Below are 10,180 nucleotides of genomic sequence, written 5' to 3'. Positions count from 1 at the left end.
ACAAAACCTGTCACACTATACACATGGATTACCTGCATTTCCAGAAAGCATCCCTGCCCCTGATTGATGTGCTATTCCAGTCTGGGTTGCTCTCAATCTCTCCTGACAAAGTTGTTCTACTGTGGATAACTAATTAAATAACCATTGGAACAGAGATGTGAAGTTCAGCGTCTCACCCTCTAAGTAGATGCCCCTAGCACCCGCTGATAAAATAATTCTCTCTTTCTGGACCTGTGATTCTTCCCTTGTTTTGTCCACTGATCTTGGTCGGGACCTGCAGACCTTGTTGGAATACAAACAAATTAAAAGTAATAACAATAGAATAATGAACAATACTACCATGGGCTGTGGGGAATTACATTGCAATGGGCTGGGAATTGAATTTACCTCTTTCCACTCCCCATCAGTAAATCAGTACAGAGTTAAACAGATTCAAGAATTGGTTAGGAGTTTATTCATTGCTTTTCTCAGGGCGTTCTTCACTTCCTTGTTCCTCAGGCTGTAGATGAGGGGGTTCAACAAGGGGATCACCAGTGTGTAAAACACTGAGGCCACTTTGTCTGTGTTCATGGAATAGCTGGAGGTGGGACGTAAATACATGAAGAGGAGGGTGCCAAAAAGCAGAATCACAGTGGTCAAGTGGAAAGTGCAGGTGGAGAAGGCTTTGCGTCGGCCCTTGGCGGAGCGTATCTGCAGGATGGTGGAGGTGATATAGACATAGGAGAGGAGGACAGTCACAAAGCTGCTCAGGATAATGCAGCATACTAAAGTAAACATCACAATCTCATTGATGCGGGTGTCAGAACAGGAGAGCACCAACAGTGGTGGGATGTCACAGAAGAAATGATTGATAATGTTGGAGCTGCAGAATGACAGTCGAAATGTAAAACATGCATATATCATTGAATCCACCAACCCCACAGCGTACACCCCAGCCACCAGCTGTGTACAAAGCTGCCTGGACATTGTGACCGTATAGAGCAGTGGGTTACAGATGGCCACATAACGGTCATACGCCATCACAGCCAGCAAGAGGCACTCAACATCTGAAAAAACATAAAAGAGATACATTTGCACGGCGCAGGCAGTGTAAGAAATGCTTTTACTCTCAGCTAGGAAATTCAGCAGCATCTTAGGGGAAATTATCGAGGAATAGCAAAGGTCACAGAAAGACAAATTACTGAGGAAAAAGTACATGGGGGTGTGGAGTTGGGGATCAATCCTGATTAACAAGATCATCCCCGCATTCCCCACCAGGGTGATACCATAAATCAGTAGGAACACCCCAAACAGGGGGACCTGCATCTCCGGACCATCTGCCAGTCCTGAGAGAATGAACTCAGTCACTTCCGAGTGATTTCCCCTTTCCATGTCCTCTGAACAGTCATCAGGCAGCTACAGAGATGTGGGCAGGTGGATGGTGTGGAAAACCTGTTCCTTCTCTTAATGAAGTACGTGAAAATAAGTGGAGATGAGTTTCTCAATGGTCATCAGTACCCGCTCAGGGAAGGGCTTAGTCCACAGAGCCTGATGTTCATGGCTGGTCTTTCCAGTTGTTCGATAAAATACACACTGCATAAATACAATGACAGAGGTTAATCATGCCCCCCACACGGACACTCCTGTTTACTTATCCCAGCAGCCAAAAGTGACTTGTGACTCTGCTGTAACAGAATCGGGATAAAAACCATCTCAGCTTGAAGAGATTATTCCTTCCCGAAAGAAGGGGTGAGAGCAAAGTAGTGTCAATCTTTCTACCGTCTTTGGGCAAGGGGAGCTCTATGGCTTGGCATGTCCATTTGGGGTCAAGTTGCTTACTGTGCTAATTAAGCTTTTTGGCATTTACTTGAGCCTGTATGAAAATCTAGAGACATAATGGAAAGCCCTGGCTTCGGTGACTGTGTAATTGTCTATTTTTTCCAACCCAGAAGGTCACTCCGTTAGCTGAAGGGGTAGGAATTGGGACTGAGGCGTTAAGTTCTAGAGGTCCTGAATTCAATAGCTGCTGAGAAACATCATGTCTGCGTGTGTGTGTGACTGTAATTCAGGACAATAGCACGTACCTGCTGAGAAGAGAGAGAGAGATGTGGTGACATTTCCCAATCAATAGAAACTGCCAGTTTGGAGCATGCAGGAAATTTTATACTGACATGTGTGATCTATGGGACATGATTCCAGAAGCAACTGGGAATACCTGAGCTCAGAGAGCTAGAACACCTAATTAATGCATTCAGTGAACCAAAGACACCTTGGTATAATTGGTTCCCTGGGGATTAATTTATCCCACTCTTTCTTACTGTGTTATTAAATGATGCAAATTCTACCATAGTTACAGAGTATGAGGTTATGGTGTATTTCATCCTGATGTTTTCAGTGCAAGTTCGGTACTGTGTATACCTGATCCACAAAGGTTTTTTTTTTGTGTGTTTTTTTTGTGGAGACTAATATTTTTTTGCTAAAACCTTAATATTTCGACGTGGAAATATGATGGGAGTGCCTCAGATACCACACACCACCAATCTCTTCCATGGGCCAGCCTCCAAGGCTGCACTACATCCCCCCATTATGTATCATGGTCTCTCCTCTTGCTGAACTGCCCTGGAACATCACCAGAGTCCTACAGCCATGGTTTAGGGAGGAGGGGAGTTTTTTATTTTGATGGAAAGCTGATAATTTCAGGGAAAAATAATTTCATGGAAAAATAGTTAAATGCAAAATCCATTTTCCCATAAAAAAGTTCCTAAGAAAAATTTTCAACCAGCCTTAGCAAGAAATTTGGAATCAAAGGAACAGAAAGTTAGACACAGGTGAAACGTACAAATTGTTTGCAGCTGTAGATGATATTGTCTCAGTAATTCCTGGTTTCAGAATCACCTCATTGTCCTGGCCCGAATAGGTGGAATATAAAACCTGTAAGACATATAAGAGTACTCCAGATTCTCTAGCAATTTATAGCATGCCAATCACCATGGTATCCTATGTCCTTCCCTTGCTAGGTTACTCCCCAAAGTAGGAAAGATAGGTTCACTCATTTTGCTTGATGGAGACCACATGATGACCAGAGGAGCTCGGGGGAGACCACAGCATGCTACAGATTTCTGCAGTTCACAAAACTATCCCGCTTGCATGCATATTATCTGCACACAGAGCTCAGTTTAAGACGATAAATAAATCTATGAGTCAACTAGAAATAGTCATGCTCTCATCACAAATATTAATACTTTTTTTCATAATGTATGAGAAGTTATAAGATGACACTGTATCATGTTATTCATAGATGTTCCAAACTGAGGCTGGCAAACTGGTCTCTCTTCAACAAAGAAATGTGTGCTCTCATTAATTTTGTATCTAAACAGTAACCAGAGTCATTAAGCAGGAAGGGAAACAAAGGTAGCCCAAAAAGGTGAGGAAAAAGCAGAAGGGAACATCCTTCTACATTGACATTTTGTCTCCTGGTAACCAGGTGGAAATGTTTCTCAAACTGGGGACAGGACTATAAAAAGAAGGGTCAGACATCCCAATGCACCTCTCTCTCTCGTTCTCTCTCTGCCCGCCCATTGATTCACTGCATGTGAAGGGAGAAAGGAAGCAGCCATTGGACTAGGGGAGGGGTCCTGACCTAAGAAGGATGGTAAGTAAGACTTCTCTAAGCATGTGGTGAAGAAACTTTTGCTTTGTATTTCACATCATTTGTTAACTTAGGCACAAGTAGCATCCTAGCTCTATTTTTCTTGTAACCCTGTGTGACTGCTTTGCCTTCTCATTTTCACGCACTGAAAATCTTTCTGTTCAATAAACTTTGTTTTATTGTTTTTTTGTTTTATCTAATCCAGTGTGTTTAAATACAAATGTCTAAGAGTTGTATGCATATTATGCTGATAAAGAAATAATGGAGAATGTAACTTGTATTGTCCAGGAGAGGACTGGGGAGCACAGGATGTACATTTCGAGAGGGAAATCGAAGACTGGGGAGTGTGTTGGGGTCCCCCTGCAGTATAACCAAAGGTGGTGAGAACCTGAGAGTAACTCAAGTATTCCTGACCAGGTTGCAGTTAAACACAGATGCCTTGGGTGCAGTTTGCATGCTTGAAAGTTGTTTGTGAGTGGCCCAAGTGGAAGCCATTTCAGCAAGGCATTGTAAGGTTCCATGTAGGTGTGACACAGCTTCTGATTACTGAGTTGTACAATGGTATGTCAAAGCCACTAAACTAGAAAATATCCCAATAACACCAAAGGTGTGGTGCTGACTGACAGTAGTGTTTGATTGACATGAAAGGGTGAGGTCACCACAGGCATGGGCCCATACACTGATCCATGGCTGCAGATGCACAAGTACATTGTGGTCATCTCCTCCCCACAAGGAGATCCATGGCAAGCCCAGTGATGACTCTTCCCTTCTTCACTATGGTAGCAGAAATTATCCACCACGGGTGTTCAGGCTTGCCGGGTATTATCAGTGGTCCCGCGCATATCGGTGCCCCCTTTTCCTAAGTGGTGCCAACTTGTGAGGCATTGCAGGGTTGATTGTATAAGGAGGAAAAATTGATGATGAATGTCAGGTATATTCTTTGGTATAATCCTTGGAGGAGGGGTGACAAAGAATGTACGCAAAGTCCTGCTTCCCTGAACACCAGTAGAAATAACCTACAGCCAACAATCGCTGTATTCAGAAACTCCCAAGTTTGTCACTCCAGGTCTGTTCCCAGGCAACTCTATGTCTCTACTTCCTCTAAGACTCATGCTCATAACTCCTTCTCCTGGTTTTCTGCCTCCTGTGACCCAGAGGTGCCTGGGGCACTCCTCATTGAAAATGCCAAGGTCAGGGCAGGCTGCAAAATGGAGAATACTCCCCAGACTGGTGGTTAACACTCAAGACCTTTGCAGCATGTTCTGCAGATGCTGCTACAAAATATCTCTGAGCATCCCAGCGCTGTCCCGATTATTCTTCTCTTAATTTTATTTATTTCCTATAATTTATAATCTGTTAAACAGAGTTTAGGAATAAAACTACAAAGTAACGTCTCTGGGGTGTGGGGGGACAGGATAGGACAAGAACTGATGGATTTCAATTACAGAAAGGGAGGTTTAGGTTGGACATTAGGAAAAACATCACAACAGTAAGGGTGGCTGTGCACTGGAATAACTTGCCTAGGAAGGTTGTGGAATCTGCACCACCGGGAGATTTTTAAGAGCATTTTAGACAAACACCTGTTAGGGATGGTCTAGATAATACTTAGCACTGCCATGAGTGCAGGGGAGTGGAATAGATGACCTCTCAAGGTCCCTTCCAGTACTATGATTCTATGATCTTAAAAGGAGCCCTGCACTGAGAGGAGGGGGGACACCAGCCTGAGCCGTGGGCAGGGAAAGGGAAATGCACCTGTCTCCACTTGACATTCAGCTACACTGTACCCCCCAACACATGCACACACATAGTGCCCACTGCACACCAAGCACACACACACACATAATGCCCACTAAACACACACAGAGAGTGCGCACTACACACAAACACACACCGAGCCCACTTCATACAACGCACACAGTTACAACTGTACACCAAAGACAGACACACAGGCTGACACTGAGCTCAGTCAGAATGCAGAATAACCTCTACTGGGAAGCTGGGACAGCTGCTATATTTCCAACATGCCTGAACAAAAAGAACCGAAGGGGATTCTGCTGCCCTGGCAGGGAGATAGGACTAGATTTCCCAACTGGTCTTTTCCACCAGCAGCTTCTCTGGGGCCTGGTTTATGCTTAAAAATTTGATCAACAGAGCTCTGTTCCACAGGGTGGGGAAATTTTCCTCACCCTGTCCAAAGCAGTTAGCTTGTACTGACCCTCAGTGTCATTCTTCCATTGACCTAACTACTGCCTCTTGGAGACATGGATTAACTGCATTGATGGAAAAACCCTTCCATCAATGTGGAAAGCATCTACACTATGGCGCTGCTGCACACCATAGCTGAATCAATGCAATGGTCTTACTATAGACATTCCCTGACTCGATGGGGGAATTTTCCCCCTTCCTCTTAAAGCTATTTTTCTCTCCTTTTCCAATCACTCTTCTCCCTCCTTTGTAAAACTCCTTCCTTCTTTTGATAGGTTAATACGTTCAGAAAAGTTGACATTTCACCTCTTTGAATAATTCCTTCCTTTCCCTACCGTGAATGGCTCACTCTCATTTCAATTAAAGGCTGGAGTACTCTGAAACTGACTTGTTTGCCCATGACTTGGTGGTACCTCTTTGTATTCCCTCCCTTCACTTATAATGAGTTGAAGACGGAAGCAGTACCTGCTCAGAACCCTGAAATCAGAACCGTAAAATCAGAGTTGAATCTTTTTCTGTTTCTAACCACACCAACGTTTCCCTTAGTACCTCTGGAGTTGCTTCCTGGGATGACTTTGAGATTTGCTCCCTGGAGCATCTGTGCTCCCAGAACAAAAAGTGTGCACAGCACATGCAATTAATGTTGTTGCCGTGTCTTTCCTTCTTGAAATGGAACACACAGGGCCAGCAAATCATTATATATATTATATAATATATAGTATATTCCACTTCATGTGTTGGTCACTGGTGGTTAACACTGAAGATCTCTACAGCTGCTTCAACAAAGTATGTCCAAGCATGACACCCCCATCCCTCCCTCCTGTCATCTGGTGTGCTGTTTTCCCTGCCAGCCTGGGCCTCCAGAACTCTGCCTTGATGAGCCAGACATGCTAGCCTGCTGCAACACAGAACAAGGGTCCGGGCCACACCCCCAAACCTGCAGATCTAGACTGAAACCACCTGTCTTGAGCACTCCGATACCCAGCTCCCAATGGGATCTAAACCACAAATAAATCCATTTTACTCTGTATAAAGCTTATACAGGGTAAAATGATACATGTTTGCCCTCTCTATCACTTCAAGAAAGATATGCACAGCTGTTTGCCCCCCAGGTAAAAATTACTCACACTGAGATTATAAATAAACAAAAGTGATTTTATTAAATATAAAAAGTAGGATTTAATTGATTTTAAGTTGTAAGGGATAGAACAAAGTAAATCACAAAGTAAAATGCACAAGGTTAAGCTTAATACACTCTGAAATCAGTTACAAATGTTAACTTCTCACCCCAGTTGTTATTTCAGGTAAAATCCTTCTCAGGTCAGATGCCTTATCTAACCTGGGTCCAGCCTGTTCTCACCCACCCCTGTGGTTACAGTCGTTATGTTTCCAGGTGCTTGCAGCTATCACTGTGGGGATACCTTAAACCAGTTGAAGACACTCATTGTTTGCTTCCCCACTTTATATAGAACTTCCCCAAGGTGGGAAAACTTTGTTTGGAATCCCACCCCGCTCTGGAAAAGTACCAGCTTCAAGATGGAGTTCAGTATCTGGTGACATCGACACATGTCACTGTAAGACCCCAATCTCCATTCTTCCTTGTTCCTCACACATGTACAGAAAAAGGCTTACAGGTAAACAAAGCCATTCACAGTTCATTGATTCTGAAGCATCTTTAATGACTTCCACTTAATATGTCTAAATCAGTAATACAAGTTTATATCTTATTCTCCTAATTCCAGACATAAAAATAATCCATGTAAACAAATAGGATGAACACACTTACTAGATTATTACCTCTACAATGATATGTTATGAACCTGGATCTCCCACCTCACAGGTGAACACCCCAACTCTTGTGCTAAAAATTCCAAAGGGAAGGCCCACCACTGCCTCCTTCAGTGGCTGCATCCTGACTGGTATCTAAATCCTCCCCCCACCCCACCCCCGACACACAAACATTGTTTTGGGACAAAGCTATTCAGCATATTTGTAACACATTTGTGAAGAGTTTCAGGTGAATCCGAATGGTATTATTTTTGACAATAAATTATTAGTCCAGAAGAAATTCACTCATTTCTAGACACCTTTGTGTCCCAAACCTGTGAAATTACTAAAAGAGAGATTTGTGTCTCAATGCTGGGAAATTACTTAAAGAGACTTTTGGAGAGGTGACCAACAAATAAAGTGGAATAATGTCACCTCAGTTTTGTATCATGCTAAAATGACCTCACGGGAGAGACAGCGATCCAGGCCAGGTGATTCTCTGCCGGTCTGTGTTCCATTTCCACAAGGAAAGACACGGCAACAACATTAATTCCATTTGCTGTGCACACCTGTTGTCCTGGGAGCAAAGATGCTCCGGGGATCAAATCTCAATGTCATCAAAGCCAAATTTAACCTCTTCTGGCCAAGGAAGCAGCTCCAGAGGTATTAAGGGTAATGTTGGTGTGGTTAGCAAACAGGGAAAGATTTGACTCTATATCTGATTTTAGGGTTCTGAGCAGGTACTGCTTCCATCCCCCCTAACACATTGTAAGTGAAGGGAGAAAAAAAGAAGAGGTTACAGCAAGTCATGGGCAAACAAGTCAGTTTCAGAGCATTTCAGCCTTTAGTTGAAATGACATACATGGGTGGGGAAGGAAGGAATGATGCTCAGAGTAAAACTTTATGCACATATTTACCATCAAAAGAAGGAAAGAGCTTTACAAGGGAGGTAGAAGAATGATGGAATAGGAGAGAAAAATCACTCTAATGGGAAGGGGGAACCCCCCCCCTTCGAGTCAGGGAATGTCTACACTAAAGCCATTACATTGACTCAGCATTGGTGTGCATCAGCGCCACGGTGTAGATGCTTTCCACATTGAAGGAAGGGTTTTTCCTTCGATGTAGTTAATCCATGTCCCCTAGAGGCAATAGCTAGGTCAATGGAAGAATGACACTTAGGGTCAGCACAAACTTACTGCCTTGCACAGGGTGTGAAAAATTTCCCAGCCCTGTGCGACAGAGCTCTGTTGATCTATTTTTAAGCCTGAACCAGGTCTCAGAATAGATGTTGTTATAAATATAAGGGGAAGGGTAAACACCTTTAAAATCCCTCCTGGCCAGAGGAAAAACCCTTTCACCTGTAAAGGGTTAGGAAGCTAGGATAACCTCGCTGGCACCTGACCAAAATGAACAATAAGGAAACAAGATACTTTCAAAAGCTGGGGGGAGGGAGATACAAAGCCTCTCTCTCTGTAAGTGTGATGCTTTTGCCGGGGACAGAACAGGAATGGAGTCTTAGAACTTAGTAAGTAATCTAGCTAGATATGTATTAGATTCTGATTTCTTTTAATGGCTGAGAAAATAAGCTGTGCTGAATGGAATGGATATTCCTGTTTTGTGTCTTTTTGTAACTTAAGGTTTTGCCTGGAGGGATTCTCTATGTTTTGAATCTAATTACCCTGTAAGTTATTTACCATCCTGATTTTACAGAGGTGATTCTTTTTTACTTTTTCTTCTATTAAAATTCTTCTTTTAATAAACTGAGTGTTTTTTCATTGTTCTTAAGATCCAAGGGTTTGGGTCTGTGGTCACCTATGCAAATTGGTGAGGATTTTTATCAAACCTTCCCCAGAAAGGGGGGGAGGGTAACGTTTGGAAGAATTTTGGGGAGGAAAGACGTTTCCAAACGGACTCTTTCCTAATAATAATACCGGTTAAACGTTTGGTGGTGACAGCAAAAGTCCAAGGGCAAAAGGTAAAATAGTTTGTACCTTGGGGAAATTTTAACCTAAGCTGGTAAAAGTAAGCTTAGGAGGTTTTCATGCAGGTCCCCACATCTGTACCCTAGAGTTCAGAGTGGGGAAGGAACCTTCACAGATGTCGATAGAAAACACCAGTTAGGAAAACTAGTCGGATCTCCCTGCCGGGGCAGCAGAATCCCCTTCGGTTCTTTTGTTCAGGCAAGTTAGAAATATTGCAGCTGTCCCAGCTTCCGAGTAGAGATTATTCTGCATTCTGATCAAGCTCAGTGTCAGGCTGTGTGTGTGTGTTTTGTGTGCAGTTTGCACTGTGTGTGTTGTGTGTAGTAGGCACCCTCTGTGAGTTGTAGTGGGCATTCTCTGTGTGTGTACTGTGCCTTCTGTGTGTGTGCATTTGGTGTGTATTAGGCACTCTGTGTGTGCATGTGGTGCGGGGTACAGTGGAGCTGAATATCAACTGTTGACAGGTGTGTGTCCCTTGCGCTGCCCAGTGCTCTGGCTGGCGTCTGCCCTCCTCCAAGTGCAGGGCTTCTTGTGTGATTGTAGAATCATAGTACTGGAAGGGACCTCGAGAGGTCATCTATTTCATTCCCTGCACACA

The 10,180-nt window shown here is 43.5% G+C and overlaps 1 protein-coding gene across 1 annotated transcript; it reads right to left on the bottom strand.

The window, feature by feature from the left end:
• Window positions 1–432: 432 nt before the first annotated feature.
• LOC141988505 (olfactory receptor 5W2-like) lies at window positions 433–1,377 on the bottom strand. The gene has a single exon (XM_074954302.1). It carries the CDS (start codon window positions 1,369–1,371, stop codon window positions 433–435), a length of 939 nt encoding a protein of 312 aa, XP_074810403.1. The 5' UTR covers window positions 1,372–1,377.
• Between the last annotated feature and the right edge of the window lie 8,803 nt (window positions 1,378–10,180).

Source organism: Natator depressus, chromosome 6 (genome assembly GCF_965152275.1).
Source record: "Natator depressus isolate rNatDep1 chromosome 6, rNatDep2.hap1, whole genome shotgun sequence".
In the NCBI taxonomy this organism is placed as follows: domain Eukaryota; kingdom Metazoa; phylum Chordata; order Testudines; family Cheloniidae; genus Natator; species Natator depressus.
The sequence above is the reverse complement of the archived record's forward strand: the minus strand, read 5'-3'. Positions and strand labels throughout refer to the sequence as shown.